Source organism: Chamaea fasciata, unplaced genomic scaffold, assembly GCF_029207755.1.
Source record: "Chamaea fasciata isolate MVZ Bird 193981 ecotype frontalis unplaced genomic scaffold, bChaFas1.0.hap1 SCAF_2, whole genome shotgun sequence".
In the NCBI taxonomy this organism is placed as follows: domain Eukaryota; kingdom Metazoa; phylum Chordata; class Aves; order Passeriformes; family Sylviidae; genus Chamaea; species Chamaea fasciata.
The window spans coordinates 107,649,434-107,676,736 of record NW_027094087.1 but is presented as its reverse complement, the minus strand read 5'-3'; the positions used below and the strand labels follow the sequence as shown (position 1 = coordinate 107,676,736).

At 35.3% G+C, this 27,303-nt stretch overlaps 1 protein-coding gene across 1 annotated transcript in view; it reads left to right on the top strand.

The window, feature by feature from the left end:
* Positions 1–27,303, top strand: part of CFAP47 (cilia and flagella associated protein 47) — a 263,998-nt gene that overhangs the window by 121,982 nt on the left and 114,713 nt on the right. The window contains exons 47-50 of the mRNA XM_066176999.1: positions 1,514–1,657; positions 3,197–3,370; positions 11,930–12,041; positions 20,999–21,136. Of these exons, the coding sequence (XP_066033096.1) occupies positions 1,514–1,657; positions 3,197–3,370; positions 11,930–12,041; positions 20,999–21,136 (568 nt within the window). The remainder of the gene's footprint in view (positions 1–1,513; positions 1,658–3,196; positions 3,371–11,929; positions 12,042–20,998; positions 21,137–27,303) is intronic.

Sequence of the window (27,303 nt, the reverse complement as noted above, 5' to 3'; positions counted from 1 at the left end):
TTTTACGGTCCTCCTCTAGAACTTAGACCAATCCTGATGATGTTTTTCCTCTGTCCCAAGTTTTAACATGTTAGGCTAGCAGAGAGTGATGACCTGCCAATTTTACACCTGACCAGCTGGTTTTCAAAAGGATAAAGCTTTTTTGGTATTGGTATTGTAAAGATAAAAAACCATGATAATAAAAATAAACTTTTGTGGTCTTTTTTCCCTTTCAATTTATCCTTGGCATGAGGACATCATACTTTTTTTCTTTTGTGTTCTCTACCAGAAATGATGTCATTGTTATTACGGAATTGGAGACTTGGTGATGGAAGGTTTTTTTGTAAAACTGAGGCACTACACAAACCTCAACATTCCATATTCCATGCAGGCATATGTGCTCAACTACTGGGAAATTTAACAGCTAGCACTGAAGCATTAATCATACATTTTAATCAAACCTTAGATAAATGGTACTGCAGGTGTGGGTAGCTCTGGGTTAGCTCTGATGACCACAGCTTCTTTGTCTCTGAGACTTTCATAGAAAGAAACAAAGACTGAAGTATCACCCCTATTCCCTGAAATCCATTCTTTATCTCTGGTGTTTGTATACAATTTTCCATGGATGAAGACCCTTGTAGGTCAAAAGATTACCTCCTCTTTTCATAGATCAGATGAGATTAATCTCTTCTGTTTGACAAGGCATGAATTAGCTCATGAGTGACAGTTTATTTTATCTTTCAGATGAATGTTAATCTTTTTTTTTTTCAGACTGTATATTTGGTCATCTGATTCTTTCAAATAGTAGGAGGATGAATATCATTATTTTAGTTTTACTATTTTTAGGCAGTCTCTAAGCATGTATTATGAAATATCCCACTTTTTACCATAATCAAGCAGTCTTGTGATACATCTGGATGCAAGATAAACATGTTAAATAGATTCAGGCTCATATTGCTCAGGATAGGCATTCTTTAAAGTAGTTTAGTCTCTTGAAAGACCAGATTCTGAGAACACAGGACTGTAAATTCTCCTTTGGAGATGGAGTTCTCAATTCATAAGACTGATCCTGTAACACTGTCAGTGGCCAAATGAGGCAATATATTCCAGCACTCCACATCAGCACTTCAGAGGGGTGCACCAAGATTTTCTACAGATGGAATAGGAACAGAATTTTGGCAAGCATTAAACAGCACCATAAAGATACTTGTAAATGTTTATAATGATACTTAGAAATTCCATCTTGACCATTAGCTAGATCATGCTCATTTCCTTCTAATGAGTATTCCTGCTGACAGTATTGCTACTGAAAGTAGGGGTTCTGTACCTCTGGCTGCCAGGAATAACAGATTTATTATTAGCTTGTTTCATTTTTAAAGTACACTGCTTTTATTCTTCCCAAAGGCACTCTGAGCCAATACTTGGAGCAAATGAGTACTGTGTTCTGTTGTGGTGATAGCTGCAAGTGAAAGCTGAAATGCACATTAAAAAATTTAAATGCATAATCTAATTTACGCCTTTGATTTTCTTTCAGAGTAACATATCCAGTGAGGACTGGAGGTTTGAAGCACATTTGGAAGGACAGTGTTTTCATGGCCCTCCAGTAATAAATGTGCCTATGGGTGAAACAGTTCAGTATCCTCTCACGTTCAAGCCAGTTGCTGAGAGTGTAATAAAGGTAAGAGAGAAATTAGTTTCAACATTTGAAAAGGTTGGTTTCACCAATAAAATTATCACCAGTAACAAAATTATGAAAGTGTTTAGACAGTTGCTAATATTAAAACATCTGCTTGAGAGAAGGAAAGGATAAGATTTACTACTATCTGAAGTAAAAATGCAAATTAACTAACTTTGTAAACCTTAAGATTAGGTATGAGATTTTCCCACCGCATATTCATGTCTCTTCTTTATTTAATTTTCTATTATATTCTTCAATTCTGTTAGTTTCTATGAAATCCTTCAGTCCTACAGTTATTCTGTAAAAATTCTGAACTTTTATCACAAAAATATACATTGTTATTCTGAATTTAAATACTTAAATTAACTCATATTTCATTACCTAAATAATTAGGTAGTATTTTTCACTGCATGCCTAGATCTCAAATTAATTTGTGTGATGAGTACTTCATTTGCAAGTTAAGCCAACATTTCACAGCTGCTTTTGCCATCAGAGTAATCACGATTCCAATGCTAAAATGACAAGCAGAGCAAAGGCTCTAACACCTTTAGCAAGAAGCTATATTTGTGGTTTTGTCTGTGTCCCAGCTGAGAGATTCTGACTGCAAGTTGCTGTTGAAATACGTGAACTCCCAAAGATGAAAAAAATGTTCTTTGAAGCATAAGTAACCCTTCTGCATGTGTTACCAACCAAGTATAATGCATTTTGGGCATCCAGTGTTATAAAATTATTGAAAGCCAAAAGCCCTGAATCCTTTGATGTCAAATCGTTATGGAGAACGTTTTAGCTGAATCACAAAATTGTCCAGGTTGGAAAAGACCTCCAAGATTATCTAGTCCAGCTGTCACCTCAACACCACCATAGTTACCCCTAAACCATGTCCCAAGTGCCACATCCATATGCCTCTTGAGGTGGTGGCTCCACCACTCTCCTTGGGAACTTATTCCAATGGCTAACCACTCTTTCAGTAAAAACCTCTTGCTGATGACTAATCTGAACCTCCCCTGGCACAACTTAAGGCCATTTCCTTTCAACCTTTCACTTGAGACGTGGAGAAGAGACCCATCCCCACCTCACTACAAGCTCCTTTCAGATATTTGTAGAGAGCAATGCAGTTCCTTTGAGTCTCCCTTTCTCCAGGCTCAACACTGTTCTCATGTAACAGGTGAAGGACAAGTGGAAACATTCAGTCAGCAAAGTTAAATATTACATGAGAGACAAGGAGGCATGATATGTTCTTGGAGATGTTGGTTTTTCAAGAAGAAGTCAAGAAGTAGAAAACCTAGAAATACAAAAACCTTATATTGTTGAATTTCATAGTTTAGAAAAATTTAAAATAAAAGGTTTTGTTTCTCTGGTTTACTTCTCTGTTTAACAATGGGTTTATTTAAGAGCTAGGAAAGTCAATAGGAGCCCTTTCTTGTAAGCGCTCTGACTCACTTAGATTTGAGATCAATAAACTAAAGGAGTTGCTTTGGCAGCCAAAGGGGACTTGTACAGTAATGAAAGTTCTTTTTTTTTCTCCTTTCTTTGTCACAGGGAAAGCTTATTCTGAGAAATGTTACTGCTGGAACTCAGAACATCTTTAGTCTTAAGGGAATAGGGAAGAAACCTTTGCCTCAGGATTGCATTGTGATAGAGTGCCAAGTGGGAAAGATCGTTCATAAAATCCTATGGGTGCACAATTATACGAAGAAGATGTTAAAATACAAGGTAAATTTTTTGCAATAATGTGACAGATGTTTTTCTGTCCAAGGATGATGATACATTATGTTTTACAGTAGCAACAGTTACTGTAATTGCAGATACACTAATGTAATTCATGTATCCATGAGAAAATTTTCTATATTTCATAGTGTATGGGTATGTTTATAGCAAGGAAATCTGTGAGATAATGTATGCTTTTACTGTATGCTTGATGGAAAAAAAGATTTCTTTGTGTTTTAGTCTGCTTTCTGAGAGGACAACACTTCTACAATTGTTCTCTGTTCATCTGCTAATCTTTCCTTTCCAATGACTTTAGACCTGTGGCCAACCCCATAATTTTTGAAATCAGAGAAAGGGGACTGAGAATTACTGGGTTCCTAAAATTTTCATAAAATATCGAATATTACATGAAAAGGACAAAAATTATTATCCTACTAAGGGAAGGATTGTATCATGAGCTACATGCTATACATGAATTTCTCATGGCCCAGTGGCCTGGCCCAGTTACTGTCTATTGCCCAGCTGTTGTTTCAGCAATGTTGGAGGAAGTTTGGAATAGTTTGTCTGCTAATAGAAAAGAAAATTCAGAGGTAATCACTGGAGTTGTTGAAAGGCAGTGGGTCACTAAGGAGGTTAATACAAATTCTTAAGACATATGGTTTGATTGATTTCCTTGCTCAGGAATGTATTTTTACTATTAAATATAATAATTATTTTTTGTATTTTCCATTAACTATGTTTTATAACTGTGTTTACACAAACACATTTTCCTATTTAAAACCACTGTTGTAGTACTGAAATAGCATAATTCTTCTACTGTATATCTTGTCTGTATGTTTAATTTGAAAGTGATAAAACTATTTCTGTAGCATTCCTTACCTTCTGTACCTATGTATTGGATCTCATGTCCTATGCCAGCAGAGGCAGAAGGTACATGAGGGCACCAAAGATGAAATTCTGCTTTTCTTCTCAGCTGCAGAGAGGTTCTTGAGCAGGAACATCTTTGATCTTGCTCAAGAAAATCCATATTTGTGACTTTATCATGGCATTTAAATCTAGAGTAGCTAGCATTTAGATATGGCAATGCAGTGTTTACCAGGACAGCTCCATCTGTTGAAACAATGCAGGAGAGTGCCAGCTAAAAATTGTCAGCATATGTAAATACATATATTTAGTTTTTATTTTGTGTAAGGGTTGAAAATGGGACAAAGTACATGCTAGAAAGTAAAATCTGACTAACTGACTAGTGTGGACTTGCAAACTGAGTGATTTTGTTCTCTGCCTTGGTGTCTATAGGTCCAAATGCTGCTTTATTCAAATTGTAAGATATTGGTAATGAATGGTTTGACCATAGGATTTAAAGAGAGATCATGTACATACCAGCAGCAGTGTTCTATTAAGTAATGATGATTCATGCCAATGTGAAATCCTTCCTTGGATGCCTTCTTGCTAGTCTCCAGTTTTCCAGGTGTCCACTTTTGCATGTCAGTCTGCATTTGTTAAACTTCATATATCACAGAAAGGTCCGGGTTCGAATTCCTATTTTTTGGCTCATTATCATCTCCCAAAACAAAGTGAAAAATGAATTTTTTGGGTATCACCAGCTTTGACATTTTTATTTTCAACAGTCTTAGTTTTTTAGATGTGAATGCATTTGCATTTCTAATATATTTGTACTTTTATCTCTGGAAGAAGTGAATGTTTTTGGCAACAGAACTATTTTCCTGCTTTCCTATTTTGTGTGAACTCAATTTTTTTTTTTTTGTGCCATGAGTGAAAGGTACAGAAATAACAAACTTCAAAATGAATACATTAAAATTATTCATTGTAGGTATTTTTCAGAAATATTACATTAAATGATTTTATGACAATTGTAACTATTCCAGGGTGAGCTCTGTCTGACTGAACTTTGACCTCCTTGAGGGTGTTCTCTGGGCCCTGAAATCTGGTTTTGGTTGGTTTTGTGCTGTGGGGTGGGTTTTGTGCTTTTTTCATCTCTGTGAAATGCTGCTTGACAGTCCGACTGTGTGTGCTCTTTTTACTCTGGGACCTTCAGGAGAGAAATAGTAAGGTCAGCTATTTCATGCATGTATGCATATAATAAATTAATCAGGGTGAATAATGCATTTTCTCTATGTGAGGTTCTTACCCAGAAGCAGTTGCAGAACAGTTGTTGGAGCAAGGCGGGCTAGAATAGCTGGAAAAGGCATGATTACAAAGCCTGCTGGAGCCTGGAAGCTGTCCCCTCCACAAAGCAAATATAAATCACTTCCAGCACTCTCCAGCAGATGTCATGTGGTGTCTTGTGCTATTGGGGTGAGCAAAGATCATTTGCTTGCTTTTATTTCCAAAACTGTCTGCCTGTAAATTAGGATTTAACCATTAAATCCAGAACATGATCACAGGTATCTGTAGTTATTAGGGGAATGCAGAAAACCTCCTCTAAGGGGAAATTGTGACCCACAGCCTTGTTGGAAATGCCAAATAAACTTTATTTACTCAGATGTATATAGCACAAAGGCCAACAGGAAAAATAAATGATTCTAATTTTGTTGCTGTTATTAATTCCATGCTGCCTGATTACTGTAATATTTGAGTAGTCAGTGGTGAAGCAGAGCACTGCGTTTTTTCTTTGTTGGTGTTTCCCTTGGGGGAAGTTGTTGGCAGCCCAACGACTCCTCCTCCTGTTTAATCCAGCATCTTTGACAGTTTTCTGTATTGTGCTGTAGCTAAGTTGGTGATTAGGTAAAAGAAATGTTGTCAGTCTTGGCAGACAGAGCAAAGATAATCCAAAAAGTAATGGTTTTAGGTATGTTTTTGATGGGATCTTTTGTAATTTTATTGCCTAATGAATATCTTCATTATTGAACTGGTTGGTTGATGTGCCCCATACACCCTGCATTGCTGGAGTATAGGCACCATATAAAGTAATTTCTCATAGATTAACTGGGACACACATGATATTAAAAGAAAACACACACACACACACAAGAATTTCATTTACTGAAGTAATAAAGCTCAACCTATATTAAGAATGGTATGAGATGTGCCAGTAGCTGACAAACACAATAATTTAGAGGCATGTCCATTAGCAATTTACTGTACGGTGAATACTTAGCAATAAGTAATTTAACTGAACTAATACTTGGGTAATTTTGCCTTGGAGGTGTAAATTTAGCTTCACTATTCCATTTTAATAACTGAATATATTAAACTATAAACTTAAGAAAAAAACCCATTTTATTAAAAAAAATCCCATTATGTTATATATATATGCTACTCTGTTTCTCATGTTTGCTGTATTTTTCTAAATAGCCTAAGCCGAAATGAGGATACTACTGCAAAAGAGACTATTTTAAATGAAATTTAAGCTCTGGAAGGAGGAAGAGAGAAGTAATCCTTGCCTTTACTGCATGAGGACAGCCTTCTTCCAGCTGAATAATATTTTTTCCTCTTCAATCTTATAGAAAGGGTATATGTCTAGGGCGGTAATAATTTTTGTATTTGTGTTTGATTGTCTATGCAACCATTAGTGTGGATCTAGAGCTGGGGAGGGAAGTGCCTTGGCAATCCAGTGGAGGTCATGTGCATGACTCCATCAGTCTACCTTTAAAACTTCTAAGCAAAACCCTTTCAGTGCTCACAAAGCTTTCCATGATTAAAAAGACAATTTCCATAAATTCCCTTGAAAAATGTGAACGGTTTTATGAATTCTTTTCTACTGATTGATGGGTAAACCTTAGGGAACTGCTGCCACTGTGCTCTTTGGGGTTGGTTCTAGGGGATCTTTCAACAAACAATCTTCCTGGTGATTAACTTACTCCTAGATATGAAAAAAAAATTCACAATAGAATTCATAAAGAATTTTTGCATATATAACATCAGCCAGAGAGCATGTCCTCCTCTGATGATGAATTAATAGAAGGTAAGTGACTGTAGTGTAAATGGATTTTAGTGTCTGTAAAATTACATGCAATTCCTCCAATAAGAGAAGGAAGTGTAAAGCATTTCTATGAAAATCCAATTTCTCAGTCTCATGACAAAACTCTTAATGCAATTTTCTTCTTTATTTATATTAATCTTTGTCTACTGGATATAAATAATTGTCTGATGTGTTGACGGCTCCTTCTAATGATACCTTTGATAGAAACTTCAGCTGTAAAGGTGCCTAATTCTTTCCAGGCATGGTTTGCAATAAAAATATAAAACTATACAACTGTTTTTCTCATTGCTGTTCAAAATAGATGTCATTAAAGTAAACTCTCCAGAGGAATCTCAAGACTCAGTTAAATTACCTTTCAGGCATTAGGTTATACAAACTGTTAGTATTTTATAAAATTGTAGAATAAATACATAATGAAAAATATATATGAAATCCCTTGTTTTCCAGTGTGTTTACCTCTATTCCCTATATATCCATTTTGAGTTTTTACAATGTCACCAAAACAATGTCATGAAGGTTGGGTATTTGTAACAAATATCTCAAAGTAATAAAATAAATACCATAAACCTTTAATGAGGGGCTTCCCTGTTCAGCCTAACTCTTGTTTGGCAAAGAATCTTGAGATTTTCTGAGAATAAATTCTGTGCAAGTGCAGTAACATGACTGCTCAAGGTCGAGTATATATTCTTTAACAAGTGGATCTGTGTATTCCATAATCCTTCAATTTTTATCTGTCCTTCCAATTTCAATTCCTTTGGCTTCCACTATATCTATCCGAACTTCTGTAACAGGGGTTCTTTTCACCAAAGAAAGGGCAATCCTCATAACAATAATGAATGGTTCAAAGGCCTACAGAATTTAAGAATAACTGTAGTTCTTGCCAGGTGTTTTTTGATGACTAGTTAAATTTTTAGATCAGTAAAGGGCATTTAGAAGGTCTTAGATCAGATTTGTTTCTTGAAATGTGTTAGTGGTCTTGCCATGTGGCCTGGTTTAGGAACAAATCTGAATTATGTAGCATCCTTCATTATGTAGAGCTCCAGATTGCTGCTGAACAGGCAGGTATTATTTGGGGGATATCCTCAGTGCAGTGCAAAGATATTTTACTTCACTATGGTAACATGCTGGTGGCAAAATCAGAGTGATTGCAAGAACTAAATGTGTTCCTAGTGACCCAGGAATTTGGAAAGTTTGCACTGAAAGGTGGATGAGGGACAGTAATGGGGGCTATTTTGGGAAAACTGCCATTCTTGAGAGTTTTTCAAGAGTCTGGATGTCAGATTGATCAGTGACTCCCATAGATCTGGTTCTGGCCTAGGGTCAAAGAGCATCCATTTTTTGCTAAGTAGAGACTCTCAATATTGTTAAACAGATCTGAGAAACAATTTTGAAATGGAAGCCTTGAACATACTACTGTCTAACTTTTTTATACTAAGAGACAATGGAGTTTAAATATATTTGATTGTATTCTTACATCCATTCATCACTTTGGCTTGAAGTTTTTTGATTTATGCTTATTTGGTTATTCAGCTCTAGAAAAAGTTACTGTAATTCTGAAGTTTGGTTTTCTATTTCTGTTCATGTTAAATGCCCATATTACAGTTCTGCAGAATGAGTTTTCAAACCAATGACTGATAAGTTGGTTTTAAATTGCAGCATTTTATACCTACACATTTATACTTCCTGGCTGTGTATAAATAATGACTTGATGTATAGGACAATGGAGAATACTATAATTTAAAAAAACAAATCCTTGGGTATGGATTAATTTGAGCAAATGTTGGGCAGGGTCACAGTGATTACTTTAATAATAATTTACATTTTGGCTCCATTGCATTATTCTGCAATTCTGGTTTCCTGAGTGATAGTGAAATGATGTCACATATTTTAAGGAACTGCAATTATTTATGCCTGATAAATTTTGTGTGTTCCTTGGTGTGTACCTGCAACTCTGTCTGTTTCTCTCAGTATAAATACTGTGTGTAAGTACATATCTCTGCAGCCTCACCCTTGGTGTGGGTTCTGGTTAATCTCCCTGTAATTGTTCATCATTCTCTCATTGCATATCAGGACAGAAGCTGACAAACTGCCTCTGCCACAAACTGGAAGAAGTAATTCCATATCTTGACTCATTTTGAATAGCTTGTAAATCAATGTTATTTTTGTTTTTGTTGATAAAAGCACCCCAATTTATGCCCTGTTTTCTTCCTTGAAATGTATTTTCCTAACAATAGTTATCCATAGAAGATTTTGTTAGGCATAGTAAAGTACCTTTGGGAACACAGTGTTGTAGATTATTATAGGATATAAGGTTATTCAGTGCCACATCTGTGACTAAAATTGTGTCCTGTTCTTACATATAATCCTCATAAAAATGCATTATAGTAACAAATAGCTCTCTGTCTGATATTCAGAAGAAAGTTAACTTAAAGCTTACAGTGTATAAATTCTTTTTTTACTTCATTCAAAGCTTTCTTCTAAACTTATGAAATCTTTGCAACTACTTATTGTTATAAAAATCTGCAATTTCTGGACTTTCCCCTATGTGTACTTCTAAATTCTCCAGCTTTTTCACTTTCTGATTATTCCTGGATGTCTTGTTATTTTGTAATAGGCCTGCAGTAAAGCTGAGACATGTTATACAACATTATGCTCTATTAGAATCCCAAATGTCTGTGAACAAATGAGAATGATTCTTGGTAGGAATTCTGATACTAGGATAAATTGCCTGTGTGCATGGGCAAGCCTGGGCACCCACTTTTAGTATCCATTTGTCATCTGAAGTTGATCACTTAATTAGTCTCAGTAACAGAGGTGATAAATCACGTGGCCATTGCAGCAAGACAAAGTTCTATTTAGGGAACACATGAGAGGCACCTGGTGAGTGATGTCTGTCACAACCATAAACCTTCTCAGGAGGCTGGAAGAAGGAGACTATATTGTTGTGACCACTGCTTGGAGATTGGCTAAGGTGTGAATAACTTAAATAACAGAGACAAATAGGGTTGGTAAATGAATGGGGGTCATTCCTTAATGGTGAGTATTTGTGTTATAGCTCTGGAATAGCGGGCAGCATGAGGAATATGAGTTTAATGACTGCGGTTGGAAAGATGACAGCAGACTGAGGTTGACATCAGTTATGTACAAGTTTTAGTGAGCATCTGATCCCACGAGGTTTAATCTCATGCAGGACATGGAAAGGAGAATTCCTTCACGTCACTTGATACAGGATCTGGATAAAACACTGAAGCAGTGGCCATGTGTGTACTAACATCATTTCATTTCTTATATTCAGCCTTTTCCTATTTGGTTATACAGTCATATCCTTAAGACTGAAAATTTCATTTTAAAATAATTTTGCTTCTGTTAGTTCACTACTCTGAAAAAGTGTCCAAAATTTTCCTTGAATGACTGAAAATCAAACTTTCAGTCCATATTTACTCATCAGCAATCCATAGGCATTTCATGTTTATAGTCAACCATGCCAGTAGTATTCCTTTGACATCTTTTGATAGAAACTTGTCTGGAATGTCCAGTCTTTGATTGAAAATGTATTTCCCTACCCTTCTTCTTTTTACCCAATTTAAATTAATCACATGTATCCTGCATTCCTTCTGTCTCCGTGTTACTTTTTCCTTAAATAGAAATCTCATTTTAACTAATCTTATTTTTATCCCTAGTAATTTGCTGTCATTTTGATTATCCTAGCTGTACTTTTAGGTACTTATCCTTTACTTTTGTGTACATTTGTTGTAAACTGAAATGGAATAGTCCATAAATGTAGGAGTGTGGCTAATTTATTGCTTATGTTTTAATAAATGAATCTTCCCCATCTTCACTGTATAACCACCCCACCTTTCCTATGCTTCGCTCTTTGTTGACAACTTAAAGATTTTGGTTTTCAATTTATTTTCTCCAAATGCCAGTTCAAGGAGACTTTTCATCCGTCTCTTTTTAACTTTTTTTTTTTCCCCAAAAGTACTACTCTTCCCAATAGTCTCTTCCTATTCTTTCTGGTTGCTGGACTTTCAATATTCAGTTTGAAATGCAGATTTATTGGGGAAGAGGAAGACCGTTGCTTTACAGTTTTTTTTTCCATCTGTTACTTGGAAAAGAAATTCTGAATTTAGAAGAACAAGCACCTGAAAATGGAATTACAGTAACATAAATACCACAGAGAGGGAATGCGTTCTAGGCAATGATTGTCTGTATCAGAAGAAAAGATGATTTAAGAATTGGCTTCTTTTCTACAGAAAATATTAAGCAAATATATTTAATTTAAAAGTGATTGTACATCCAATGCTGTTAATTTTGCAGAAGAAGTCTTTGAAGAATGCAGGTGTTCTCTTGGATGCTTGACAGGGCAGCCCTGCCTGGGGATGCCTCGGAACTGAATGCCTCTTCCACAGATGCCTTTTCCTGGCTTTTTGGGCTTGATATGATCTGTGTGTACCAGCATTTCTCTTATACTGTGTATTCTTTCATTTGCGTAAAATTTAGCACTTACTGATACCATATTTTCTACTCTTCAAAGCAGGTAGAATGGAAAATGTCTTGATGGTGTTCTTGCAACAGTTCCTTGTTTTTGATGAGTTTTCCTCTTTGGGATTTGTTTTCCCCAGGTGTATTCCAATCTCTCAATGCTGAGTGGTGCCCCTGATGTGGCTGTCAACCCAGAGGACACCGCGGCTTACACTTTGAGTATATGTCCCTGCAGACGAGGAGTCTTTCAAGGTACCATTTAGAACTCAAGTATATAAAATATCCCTATAAATTAGCAGGTTAATCCTTTTACACCTGGTACTTGCATTTGTTCTGCATAACCTTTTTTCTGGAAGTAAGGTTGTCATTACTGGTGTTTTATGTTTTTAAGCTGACTCATATTTTTATTTTTAAAGGTATCTTACTGCTAAATATGTGGTCAGGTTCTTCAAAAATGCCAGCATATGAACAACTTTATGCATTTGATTGGTCTCATGAAAATTGACTAAATAGGAAGTAATGATTTTTGAATTAACACCAAGTTTGTGGATCTAAATTTAATTTTCCAAAGCCTGTTGAATCCCTTTGGTTATGTTAGCACTACTAGAATCAAAGACATAAAGGCAGAGACCAGAATGTGATTTTTTCCCCTTAATTAATGTTCAATTTGTTGACCACAAGACAAGAGTACACAAAGAGAATGCAGTGAACTGGATTCTTTCTTTGACATATGTGGAGGCTAGGGAGATCTAGAATTAATTGTACGTAATTTGCATCCATCCATGTTTATAATGGTATTCTTATGATATAGTAGCAAAATTCTTGATTGTTTTAACCAATGTCAGCATCCCATAATTAATATTTTGTCCTGATTTTCTTTTTTGGCGACAATTCAGATTTCATAATTTTTAGATGTTTAGTAATGGTTCTAAAATTCCATTGTGCTCCTTATTTACCTCATAATGTAAGAAGCATGGTTTTCAGAATGAAACTGTACAATCAGTCTTTGTCTTCCCTGTAGGATAAGTATTGTATTAACTCTCAGCAAAGTACAAAGGTGTTTGGGAGGGAATTATGGAAACAGAAGAGACCATCCTAAAGGAACTGAATAGCACTCAGGAAAAGATTTGAACTTCTTAAACAGAAGGTTTCCTGGTAATGGAGAAATATCTCAATACAAAATGCTTAGTGTGTGTAGTTTTGAATTTGTAGGTTCCTAACTCCAAGCACTTGATTCTGCTACATTCTTGGACAATTGAGATTAATGACAGCTGTTTTCTCAGCATTAAAAACCTATTAGGTCTTGTCCCTGAGGATGTCAAACTACTTTGCTCCTTTGGCCATTTTGTTTTTAGTACCTGATATGTAACTAATAATGCCATCTCGATTCACAAGTGATTTGTGCAAAGAAATTAATACTTGTAACAAGGCTTGGCCTAGTGCCACTTGAAGACTTCAGTTCCCTGATCTGTAGCCCTGGAAAAAAAATATCGTGCCATATGAATAGGAATCAGCTTTCAATGAAATTGTAACCATCAAAAATGTGCACCAGGAAATATTGAGGATGTACTATATTTAATATATGCCTTTTTTTTTTTAAGCATTAAAGATTTAGGAATAGACTCTTCTTCTGCCTTAGAAAATCCCCAGTTCTTTTATATATAATGAAAGTTTCAGCAGAAGAGGCTCCAAGGGATCTATCATACAGCAAATTAATACCAGGTGATAAAAGTCATGCCTTCAAAGGGACATGGATGGCATGTTCAGATCTACATCTCCAATGTTCTCTCATTCCCTTGACTTCTATCACAATGGTTCCCATTATGTCTTGAAGTATTATATGTTCACCGAGTGAAAAAAGAGAGAACAGTCAGCTTCTCTAACCCAACAAAAAGTTATTGGTTCAAATGATGGGAAGCCATATCTGCCCTTTTTCTCAGAAAAGTTCATTTATTTTATGCTTTAAAATAACTTGATAGAAGGCTAACGTTATCCTTTGAAAAGCCCAGGGCCCAGTTATCTACAATCCACCCCCTGGCTCAGGGCTTGCTTTAATCACTACCTCAGGAAATCACGTTCATCCTTCCCCTGGAACAGAGTCAGGCTTGTCTCTCTCACAGAAATATGTGCACACTCTCTAATCACTCAGCTGCTGTATCAAGGAGAGGGGTGGAGGGAAGAGAGGCTACTATCACAGGTCTGAAAAGCAGCAGCTGATTTTGCTGTTTGATGTAAAGTTTGATGTAAATCTAACTACCATGTGTCCTACCTAAGGTAACGTCTTAGGAAATACTTTCTTTGTGGCTTCAAGGAGAATGGAAGTCTGTCTGCTTCAGACTTTGCAAGGCTGGGAAGTCAAATTTGTTCTCCAAAGCACAATTTCCAGGTCCTGAGAAACTTCAATATCAAAGATCAATATATGAATGCATTTTTGGCTTTCAGGATCTTTCCACTGCCAGCCTGAGTCTTGAGGATCACAGATAAGATGTAGGTGATTCAAGTGAGAATTAGGCAATACTCAGGAATCTTAATCCTTTCTAGGTTCAAGATACTACAAGAAAAGTATAATTCAAACACTCACCTCCTTCCCACCCCCACCCCCCCCCCCCCAAAAAAAAAAGAAAAAATTATTCTTCATTCAGTCTGCTGAATTTGTTTAGAAGGAAGCAAATAATCCATGGGGAGTTCACATGACTGAAAATAAAAAACAATGCTCCAAAGCTATCTGCAGAGGGAGTAAATTTTATCCTGCAAGGAAAAAAAGAACAACTATTTTGATACCGAGCTGAAGACTCTGTCATGGTGCCAATGAATAATTTCAATTCTAGAACTTCCTAACTTGTCAGTGTAAAACTTTGTAGCCTTGCTGTTCTAATACTGTTTTTTTCATACCAAAATAAATTCTAGTAGAAAAACTTTTACCTCATAAGTTGTTGTACTGAGCAAAGGGTTTGCATTTTTCATTTACTTTCAAAGTCCTTTTATATCCAAAATGATATAGCTGCAAAATTATGCTGCTTTTGCTTTCTGTCTTGCTGTTTTATGGTTGCTAAGCTAAAAATGGGCCCAGTTATTTTCTAAAGCCCATTTGGAAGCTTTCCAATAGAAGGCTAATATTACATGCTTCAGCTAGTTTGTAGGTGCATGACAGCTTTAACATGGAAATAATAGCAAATAAACATGTCAAATAAGATTCTGTCACTACATAAAGTTCTTCAGGAGTCTGTTTTCTGAGTAATTGAGCAATTTTCTTTAGGTTTGATGAAGCATCTTCTACAGATTGCTTTATATTTTATCAATTTTTTATTTTCTGCTTTCCACAGAATAGACCAGAATTTTTCCAGAATACAGCAAAACTCATAATACTTGAATATGTCTTGTGCAAAAAACCTGCACACCTTTCATAGTCAGTGCCCTTTTATTCCTACAACTCCCTAGCATTTGCAAAGGAGCTTTCTGACTTTATGTCTCACCTTTCATTAATTTTTTAAACTAAATCTTTGTTTAGTAGGCAGTGCTTTTTCATGCTGCTTAGAATCTTAAATTGAGGAAAAAAGGCAGCATGATCCAGACCTGTCAGATGCAGCTGTAGGACAGTTGTAGTGAGGTGGTGTAAATCATGCCAAAACATTCTGGCCTGTAAATGAGTTGATTGAACTTATTTGTTTATCATTATTATCTATTTGACACTGGCATTAAGAAAAAAAAAAACAGCTCCGTGTCTTTGCTGGAATTCTTCAAATTGATCTACTGATTGCTATAATATTTCTATGGAATCATAAATACCCAGGACGGAGAAAGATTATCTTTGTAGTTGCTTGCAGCCTGTGCTGTATTTCCAGCACCTGCCTCTTTGCTTTGAGCACCTCCTTTTCACCCACATCACCATGATGATGACGAGTCCAATTCACTGGTAGCAGAGAAAACTGGAAGGCTCTTTTGGTTGCTTGATTGTTGTGAATGACTGCTGGGTCACCAGAGTGCACTGGAGGAGCTGCTGGCATGGCCCAGAAAGATGATCCCTGACACACTCCATCTATCCATCCATCCATCCATCCATCCGTCCGTCCGTCCGTCCATCCATCATCAGTCCATCATCAATCCGTTCATCCATCCATCCTTCCATCCATCCTTCCATCCATCCATCTGTCATCCCTCCATCCATCATTCATCCTTCCATCCATCCTTCCATCCATCCATCTGTCATCCCTCCATCCATCATTCATCCTTCCATTCATCCTTCCATTCATCCTTCCATCCATCCAACTATCCATCCAACTATCCATCCAACTATCCATCCAACTATCCATCCATCCATCCATCCATCCATCCATCCATCCATTCATCCATTCATTATCCATCCATCATCCATCCATCATCCATCCATCATCCATCCTTCCATCCATCCATCCATCATCCATCCATCATCCATCCATCCATTCATCCATCCATCCATCCATCCATCCATCCATGTGCAGTTGGAGCTGCAGGCTCCTGTGCCCTTCCATATTGTGATTTCATTGTCACATTAAGAAGAGGCAGTGAGAATTATTTACAAAACGATTCACCTCTTTATTAAATGCTGCAAATCCATATATGAATGATAGTTGGCAGCAGGATTTTTCACTTGCTCATTTCTCCTTGAGCAGTCTTGAGGAGAGTCTCTCTATGAGACTAAGCTTATTCTCATTTTTTTTCATTGTTGTAGGGAGCAATTAATTTAATCTTAGTATACCAACAAGTAGTAGGATTTACAGAAATTCCATAGAATTTACATGTCTCATCATAGAGATTTCCCTAGGAAAAATAGAGATTATAAAGCTTTGTAGGATACAGTAGATACAGTAAATATCCCTTTTTTTGTCAATAGAAAAACTACAAGAAGAAAATTTGGCCAAATAGCTACATAAATTATGCTCATCTTCTTAATTTATCTTATCTCTTCTGTGGAACTTTCCAGTGGTAGCAATGGTACGTAGATTTCATTGGCCAGAAAAAAAACCCAGAAAGAGATAAAAACCCTTCCTCCTACTCCCAAGACTGGATCAAGTTTATGTTGGTATATTTAAACCACAAGCCAAATGTTTCTATATCTTTTCGGATTTGTGTGATGACTTCTGTGGCCATATGGCCTTCTGTTCTTTTTTCCAGCTAAAATATTGGGATATTGTGGACTTTTATCATCTCTCTGCAGCAGAAAGTAATCATGCACACCATGTATCTTTCAAATATTCCATTTAGATTATACAGAAGGGAAAGCATTGAGCATTTCTTGCTTTCTTCACTGTATTCATTGATACAGGGGGTGTGTAGTATATAGCCAATGAGTCTAACATGGGGTGTTGTAATTACAATTTTATTGAGAAATAAAACAGCCTGCCTCCTTTTAAAGGGATGCATCTTCTTTGAAGCAATAGAAAGCAAGGCTTTGCTATTAATATGTTGACTGTAGTTGTATAGAATGTTTCAACACTGAATAGCGAAGCTAGAAAATATACAATGATATTTGACCACGAAACCTTTAAAGGAATGATGTGTCAGCAAAAACAAGCCTCCTCAATGTATGTAAATTTTAATTATTAATTTTCAGTATAATTCTAGAAATACTTGTATTACAGTTTTTACAAGTTTAGGATCATATATGCAAGCTTAGTATCTTATATATGCAAAAGGACAGCTCAGGAGTCATGTTTTCTAAAATAGATTACGGCATAATTCTGTGGCCAGTTGAATCAACAGGAAGTGTATTTCTGGGATGTAGGTGAAGTCTGCTTTGGTCTTGAATGTATACTTTAAAAATTGTCTACCATGACATTTTGGCAAGTTACACTGTTGTGTAATGTGTGACAGAGGGATCAGAACTGAGCAACTGGATACCAAAAAAAACCCAAACCCAAACACTGAGGGCTGTGCATGAAAAGATTATTATTTATCAGTTGTTTTGTAGCATCAATAATGAGAAATGAGATGCATTGATGAGTAAAAGTTCTGTAAGATGACTGTGCATTCCAAGACACCAGAACTTTCTGTGTCAAAGCTCTTTAAAAGCACATGAGCCAAGCTCAGCAGAACTGCATGAAAAATGTAAAATTGCTTTTTGTATTTGTCATTTGAAATCTGTCATTTTTGGTGCAGTGTTTCTGCACATTTCCAATGTATTATTTATGATTTCATAGAGCACAAAGTACTTTTTATTACTTTTCATTGTATAAAACTCTTTTTCCCATCCTGTAAAACATCTCTTGACAAGAATATTTTTGTAGCCCATAATTTGAATAAATTAATGTATTTATGTATCATTTGCTATCTTAGGATCCAGTAGGGGTCAGTGAGTTGCACCATTTACTCCCAAACCAGGAGAGTATTCTAATTAGGAATGCTTCCTAGGAAAGTGTTTTGCCTTAATTTATAGACTCAAGTCATGCAGATCATACTATGTACTGTCCTCACTGATAAAGGATTCTGCATTTTAGATTTGACATGAAATTAATACACTTTTTTCTTTTGTTGTTTGCAGTTCTTGCCAGAAATTATTTTATTTTCCCATAATGAAAAATTCAAATAGTTTTGAGAGCCACTGGTAGATAGTTTGATGCCTGTGAAAATTACAAAAAAACAATTTATTAATATTTTAAGATTAAGCAGATAAAGTGGGCTATAAAATGTATGCCAATTATAGTAAAACTCATTAATTTTTCTAGAAATACTTTGACAGTTTTCATTGAGAGCCTTGCAGAGGTCTGTATTCACCACTTCAGTCACCTTTACCAATCAAGATTATAACCTCATTGTTATCAATTCTGTTTGTTTGAGATCTGGATTTCATAAAGGAGGAAAAGGGAATGTCTGCAATTATACTGAAATTCTTCACTGATTTTTTGATTATGCAACCGGTGGATTATCAGCACAGTGATTTAGCAATTCAAGTAGTTTTTAGTTACCATAGTTCCTCTCATAGCTCTTGAAATATTCTTGGGCATTACTAATTTATTCTTTTGGAACTTTTCAAGCATTCTAATACTTGCTGCAAATAAAAATTAATTATTCAAGTGCCTCAGCAAATTATTTTGATGCTTTTGAGGCCACACTTTATGCAAAGGACAAAAGTGACTCTGTTTTACCATCTCTTTACTTAAAACTGTGATCACTCCTGTCCTGTCCCTCTTTCTCCGTACTCACATATGGATAATTCATGATTCTGAAATACAAAAAATGGGTAAAGAAAATCCTCCATGGTGATTTGAAAGAAGAACTATAAGGAAAAATTACTAAAATTTTAAAATTAGGTGTAGCAAGATAATCTTTATTGAAAGAAGTTGGTAGAATTTATGAATGTATTGATTTTCAGCATTTAGCTGAGATTTTTTGATCAACTTCAAAGCTATAATTTTGCATTTTTTACTCATTGTCTTCTAATTGTTGACATCTTTCAAGCATATTGATGGCAGGGATTGGTATTTAAAATTAATGAATTCTCTCTTACACTTTGCTTGTCTCTAATATTGTGATTCAATAGACCCAAATAATACTAGGATCATATATTGGGATATAAAATCAGATTAATTAGTCAGTATCCTATGATCATTAGTCATTAATTAGTCATTTATCCTATGATCCATTACCTATTAGTGCCATTCCATGTGTACTCTTACATCAAGATTCATTCATTCAGTGTTCATTATCCTTTCCATAATGGTTTTATCTTTTTATCCTTCTTGCACATCTGCCTTGTCTTTAAGATTAAAAAATTCCTCAATTTGCAGTCACTCCTCTGCTTATTTGGACCCAAGGTTTTTACTGGGAGTAATCTTAGTAGTTTTTAAAACTTTTTCTTTTGAAATTCTTTTGGTTTGTTTTTAAATAGTTTATTTTATTTTATTTGTATTTAAGTAGAGTTTTCTTAATGAAAGAAAATTTGGGATTAAAATTTTTTTTTTAAGTTTGAGGTTTTATATTATATTGTTCCTCTGAATTTAAACCTATTTCCATTTTTTGATTTTGTTTTTAACTTAAGTGCTTCATACCTGTGCTTCTCAGTTACTGTCTCTCAAAGAAAAAGATTCTTCCTTTTAATCATTTAATGTAAACCTTCTTAGTAGGGATAGTTTGTCAGTGTTTGTCATGTCACACCTCTGCCCCTCTCAAAGCTGCAGAAACAAAGGATACCATTAGATGTAGGTATTTTCAAATCAAATTGTTCTGGGACTCTCATAAGAATTCCCCATTTCAAATTTTAAAAGTTCCATTAATAATAGTTTTCCCAAGTCCTGGGTAAGACACAATGAACAAATTCCCTTTTGGAGATGTTTCACATAAATTCTAATAATTGCAAACGAGAGCATTTCTTACTATATAATAACATAAAATAAGTTCACCTCCTCAGATTTTATATGAGGCAAGAATTAAACCAGCAAAATGTATTTATTTTGGCTTAGAACCTCTCCAGAATGTATTTGAACATTGAAGGACAGTAATTTAGATGCAAGTAGAATATTGTGTGGTATTTCCAAAAGTTTGTGTAGATTTAAAATTCTTAGACAGAGGCACAAAATAGAAGAAATGAAATCTGCTAATTTAAAGCCAGTATATCAAATCATCCAGAATACCGTTAATATTATTTGAAGGCACCCTGCACATACTTGATTTTATGTTATTAAATAGAGATTTGGCAATTTAAAATTCGGGGTTTGCAGTCTCTCTGTATTTTATCTTCCTGAAATATTTGATTTAAATTTAGCATACAATACAAGAATGTATCACAGGAATATTTTCATACTTACAGTTATTCTCTCACAGCACTAGAGTGAGGCACTGTGATTTAAAAAGAAGTAACAGAAGCAATCAAGACTGTGCACAGAAAATTGAGCTGGGAAAAAGATACAATTAGCAACCATCAGATTTTGTAACTTTTATGAAGTCCTTGTTTGTATTTTATTTTCCTCTACTGATCTTTTTCAGGTGTTTATTATGAATCTCTTCAGGCAAGTAGAAGAGCACTTTGGGGACAAAAAATGGTTAATTTCCTTGTACTCACTTAAGAAGTATTTTTTAACATCATGAATTATAATTGGGTGGCTGACACCTGGAGTGGAAGTTTTACTTCATTTTATATTAGTTTTGAACTGAGGAAATACTTGTACATGTCTGGCAGTCTGTTTTAGTGAAGCTAATGCCTGGGCAATAAAACACCTGGTATCTGTTTGTTTTAGGTGTAATTTCATTTGTTGCTGAGGATGAAGACCAACAGCAGCCTCAAGGCAGCAGCTCAGCAAAGAAGACAGGTGGCAAAAAAGCCCTTCAGAAACAGCCACTGAGGCCTCCACCAGCTCTTGATGCAGCCAACATTGGTATGTTTGTTATTGTGGATGCATTTGTTGTCAATTTCCATAAAATTATCATCAAATTACATGGAATTGCATCATAATGTGTTTTAAAATTAAATGAATATTTAGTATTTAGTGTGCACAGCCTACAAACAGTGTATGAAATTGTCCTTTTATGCTTTTTTGAAACATTTTCATGAAATGTTTAGCTGAGTTTTTTCTTTTCTTTTATTTTTTCCTGCTTTTTGCAATGTCACTGATTGTTGTTTGTTGTTGAAAAGGGGCAGAATTTTTTGATATTTTTGATGCTTTTTTTATAACTCTCCAGTAATACTGATAGTGCTGATGTCATAGCAAGCCTTTCCTGAAATGCATATTGCTCCACTTTTTTCCACCGTGGAAAAAACTTTCTTATAACAGTCAGACATAGATACTGCTTTGGTAGGACAAAATCAAAAAGAGAAGATTCCAGAATATCTACCTGATTTCATATTGTGACCATCTGCTTTATTCTGAACAGTATCTGCATTACTTCTGAGATTTCGAGTGTTCCAGGGGCGTACTTTTGTGATTACACCAAATAGACAAAACCAGGTTTTTTGTTTGTTTTTAGAATAATTTCTCCCCTTTCTTATTTATATTTGCAAGTATAACTTTGCCTATAGAACCGTGTTCTTCATGCTGTTAATATATAATTTAGTATATATTTAAATTATCGAGCATTTTTTAATAGATTCAAGAATATTTCTTGCTAGGAAAGTTATCAAGGAAAGTTTTAAACTAAAAAAGTTGGTTTAGTCAATATTGAGTTCTTAGGAAATTAAGGGCTTGCAGATTGGAGATCTCTCTGTCTTTATAACTGTATTTTCTAGATAAATTAAAGCTAGAATTTATCAAGCTCTAAAAAGAACTAGAAGCTAATTTTATCAATAAATTAGAAATAATTTGAGTCAAGTCAATGTGAATGTCAGAAAGTCTGTTCTTTTATAGTCTATTAAAATCTCTACAGCAGCATGGAAGTTGGTTGACATTAAACTTATGCAACACCTCATTGGAGCTTTACAGAAGAAGGATTTTAAGAAGGATTAAATTAGGGTGATATATGCAGATAATATAGTAGAGACAAGAATTATACATTTCCAGATATTAAGTGGAATTAATAATAAAAACAATATGAATGGTGATGCCAGGTAAACAGGAGATAATCTTCAAATCTCTGCTGAAAGCCTGAGAATATTCATGAATTTAGTTAAACTTCAATTTCCCAAATGAAACATTTTTTCTTATGAGATATTTGCCAATTTAGGAATCATCAGTCCAAAACTAGTAAAGGCTGTAACTGAAAGTAACTGAATGTAGAAGGTCAAGTAAAAAATAGTTTAGGAGAGAGGATGTCTCAGTATTGTCCTTGTCACTGATATCAATGCAGGGTGTTGTTCTTGGGTAGAAAATCCAATGTGGCTTCATGGTTTGCTATTATCATTCCTGATAATACCTTTGCTCCATCTGGTTTCCCAATGACAATGCTCTTCTGAAAACATAAGGATTCTGAAATTTTCTTGTATTTTATTTTCTTCAGCTGTATTTACAAAAAAGCACATTTTGTTTTTGCAGTAAACAACACAGCAATTCCTCATGAAGAATCCTTTTTATGCTGCCTTGTACAAGAGACAAAAAGAGAAAACAGACCAAAACCCAGACAGAAAAACATCCACAAGCAGGGGCTTGCCCGTTTCTAAACTGATGTGGGGTTTTAGTTCTTTCCAGAACATATTTTTGTCTTTGAAGAGAGGAGGTCCTAGGGTTTCTTTTCTCATGGGAGCCAAAAATAAAACAAGGCTAAGTGGTTGCAAAGACTGATGTAGGATGTAGCTGGCGTTTCATGTAAGATTAATCTTTAGATATTTCTATATTATAAAGTGCTAAAATCAGAAATAAATATTAGCCATTAATAGGTATTTGTGTCACAGTCTCAATAAATACTACACTCCTTCTATAGGAGTGAAGCCTCCTAAACTCTCAAAGTACAGGAAATTTTTCTACTCTGGAGTTGATGGTAACTTCTTGAACTGAACTGGCCAAGTCTCCCTGTGTTGTGCTCTTTGCTGTGCAGCCACGGGGAGGGATCAGGAATTATCCCCTGGAAATGGGAGTCGAGTGTGAAGTTGCTGTGGTTGCTGCAATGGCTAAAGCTTGCACTGCAAATGCAAATCCCCTTCTCCTCTTTAAGCATCTCTCACACTCTCTCCAGCGCCAAAACTCGGCACAGACCTGGCACTGAGGCAGCAGCTTTTAATGTTCCTGCAGGCAGTGATGTCTCGCAGTGTTTGTTTGTACAAGACTGGGGAATTTTGGGCTCTTGTCTTACAGTGGCTGCCCTAGCATTGCCTTTATCCAAAGATTGCACTTTCCATTTTGTTTGTCCTGTGGAATGCATTTAGATTTTTATGCCACTGCCAAGTTTTTGAATTTCCTTGTAGTTGAAAGGCTGAACATCAGAAACATACACTACTTGTTAATAGGCCATGATGGAAAAGCACAGTCTGAGGGGCCAAGCCAGACATTCATTTTGGCAAAGCTTCGTTTAATTCTCTTTCTAAAGCTGATTTATGCTTCAACCAGGCTTTCAATTCCAGGCGATGTTTTCTAGACTAAGTTATCATTATAGTTCTTATGAGATGTCTCTGAGTTGAGTGTCTTTCCTGTTGAGTTTAAAAACTGCTTTCAAGTGATTCTTCGAGGAGCTGATGCCTTTGGAAGGTAATGGTACTTGCACATGTGATTCTCTTGGACTTCTAGGCTTGAAATCAATCCCTGAGGGCTGAACATCTGTGGCATCACTATGGGATATTCATATAAGGAAGACAGTAAAATAATGTCTTTGTTCTAGCAACTGTTGAAGTGATTAAGAGGTGAACAGTACTCAGGATGGCAAAAAATATATTAAAAAAAGAGTATTTGTTCATTATAATTTTTTAAAAAGATCATGAGACCTGAATATGCAATGGTAAATGATAGGATTTTTTGAGTATTAATGCAGTAAGGTGCTTCACATACCTTTAATATATTAAAATATAATTGATACATCTCACATGCATATTTATTTCTGGAATTAATGTCTTTTTAAGAGGACTGATTTTAAAATCAATTTGAGTTACCTGGACATAAATTTTGATTGGGTAGTTAAGGAATTTTTCAGTCCAGTCTGCATTCTGTGTGTTCATGCATGGTGTGCCTCAGCTTCAGATTAGTTTAAGTCTCTCTCTTCAAGGAAAAAATAAAGACCTATGCAGAGAAAATAATCCTCATGTAAATTGCATGCATATTTGCAAATTTAAAATACCAACCACAGCTTAGTTTGTTTGTGGGGTTTTTGTTGGTGTTGTTTTTTGTTTTGTGTGTTTGTTTTTCTGTGATTTTTATAGCATTTTCACATTTGCAGTTATACTTACGCCAATGCATAAAAGCTTTGGGCAATGGTGTAGCATATGTAGAACATTAGGTATTAGACTGTTTTATGCTTTTCCCCTTTGTCAAAAAGATTGTTCAATTACTGCTAGCTTTCTCAGTAGGTGCCCTTCTGCAGTACTGCAGTCCTCTGGATGTTATGAATTTTCCTGTGCCCTTTTAAGGCTCAGAACAGCTTGATTCTCCTAGTAAACTAACATGTTTTGAAATAATTCAGATATAGCAGTGCTTAAAGGACCTAAGGCCCACATGGAATTTTGTGGGGCATGGTACTGTGTGCAATTAAAAATCTGTGTAAACAATGCAAGGTAGCCCATTTAAAATTAATAACAGGAGCAATCTGTAATTGCTCGCAAAGTGAGGCTGCTGATGAGCTTTAGGTTGCATCACCCTTCCTGCAGCAGGTGTTGTAATATTGTTGTGCTGAGAAGGCAAGTAAACTTGCATCTGCACTAACCACAAATTAGTCACTGCTCTTGTAAACCTGTACATCTGTATATTTTTGGATATCATAGCATGTAGGATTGCATTTGCATATAAAGAGATTAAATTTTATTACCCAATTTAGATGTCTGTGATGTGCATTATGCTTGTTTTGAAAGTCTGTTTAGGCTTTAAACTGTATTATTGAGAAACACATCATTCTGTCATGTCTGGCAGACCTCAAATGTGTACATATGGAATTTTTTCAATTAATAGCCTGTTTAATAAAAAATATTCTGAAAAACAAAATCCCTAGCAGAAATAATGAGTGGGGCTCTCATGACAGCTCCAGGTGTATGTCCTTAATAGTTGTCTGTGACAGAAAACATTCAGAGCGATATTAAAAAAATAACATTTTTGAAACCGGAGGAAATGAGCAACAAAAGAGCAGCAGTCTCCCTGCAGCCAGTGCCCTTGTTGTTATGCTGGATTATTTGACATGGTTTTTCCAGGTCATCATTTTGCCTTTCCTACCTTGTCATGCTTACAAACAATTGTTATTTTACCCTTTAGCAAGTAATGAATTATAAACACACAGAGAGTACATAATGGTAATGAAAAAGGGCACTAATATTTACCAGTTCCTCACAGTTGTATGAGCCTGTCTGAGGCTGGAGATAATGAGGTGAGGAGAGGACAGAGGGAAGGTCCCCATCAGTCTCCTCTATCATCCTGTTTCAATTACTGTGACCTGTGAAAGTATTCACTGAGCCAGAAAACAGGAAAAAGTCAAACTTTATGGCGTAATGCATGGGACAGCTCATAGGAAGTGGAGTCAAATCAAATATGCGATTTTTTAAAAAGTCTTATAATGTGGAGGTTTTTTCTATATGAATAATTACTTGAATCTTTTATTCTAAATAAATCATTATTTTAAATATTATGAAACATTCACATTATTCTTTCACACACACACACAAAAAAATTGCATTCTCCCCAAGATATTTGCCATTCAAATTACTGCATCATCAACAATATTGTCTAAGGGAGAGAACAGCTTCCTTCAAGATTTATGTTTAGTCCCTCAAGCAGAGGAAAGAATTGAATGAACATTCTCAGAGCCTGTTTGGACAATCCAACAATTAAGCTAATTTATAAATAGATTTAAAAATTCAGAGCAAAGTGCGCTTATTTATTTATTTATTTATTTATTTAAAGTTTCTGAAAATTATGCAATTCAGAAATATCAATTAAAACATTAGATTGAATCCAAATTATGTTTTTAAGATGACAGGGAGTGTAATTCCCAGCAAGAAGAGAATAAAGCACATTTCTCCCAAGGAGAAGAAAATAAAGCCCATTTCTCCTACCAATCTAATTTCTTCATCTTCTTCCTGTTGCTATAATTATTTTATTACAAGTAGAGCTTGACTTTTGTAACTAGACAAGCTTGCACCATGTACTCCAATCACTGCCTTTGAAGCTAGAAATAGCTTATTCTTGAAGACTATTTGTGATTAGGCCATTATAGTTGTGTAAGTAATTTTTTTTGTTAGTAAAAGTCTCTGTTCATCTCAGTGTTTTCTCACGGATCAATTTCGTAGCTATCTTAGATCCTCTTGTCCCCTCAGTAGCCTCCTGCTGGAAGACTTTTTTTGCTGAGGACTTTTATTTCTACAGCAGATGCAAAAAAAATTTCCAAAGCAGGATTCCAGCTTTTAATTTATCCCAGACACTGGGCACTCGTGCATTCTCACACATTCAGTTGTGAGGTAGGTTTGCTGAATTAACTAGCAAAGGACCACTCATATTTTTACAGAGCAGGCAGTAGATATTTCTTGACCATTGCAGTGCTTAATTTGTTACGGTCTGTATTGTCTCTCTCAAAATATTTCCTTTGCTTTCTCTGTGAGTAGAGTCCTAATCTTTCTATAACTATGTACATAACTATGAAATTTTAAGTATTAGGGAATTACTGTTTCCCACTGTGGCAAAAGACAGATGATACTTTATACACTGTCATCAGAGAGTGAGTGTATGTGTGTGCAAGAAGTTTTTTGAAATTTAGAATTAATTGTAAAAATGTGATTAGTATATCTGATAATATATTAAAATAAATTTGTGTTTTTTAGGAAGAATATTTCTTCTTTCATAATGTGATATATACATTAATTATTATTGAATGTTAGAAAGAATTGCAGGATTGCTTTCACTAAATTCTCTGGGTTTATTGGTTATCTACACCTTATTTTCCCAGCAATATATTGAGAAATTAGTAAGAACAACCTTATAAAGTTCAG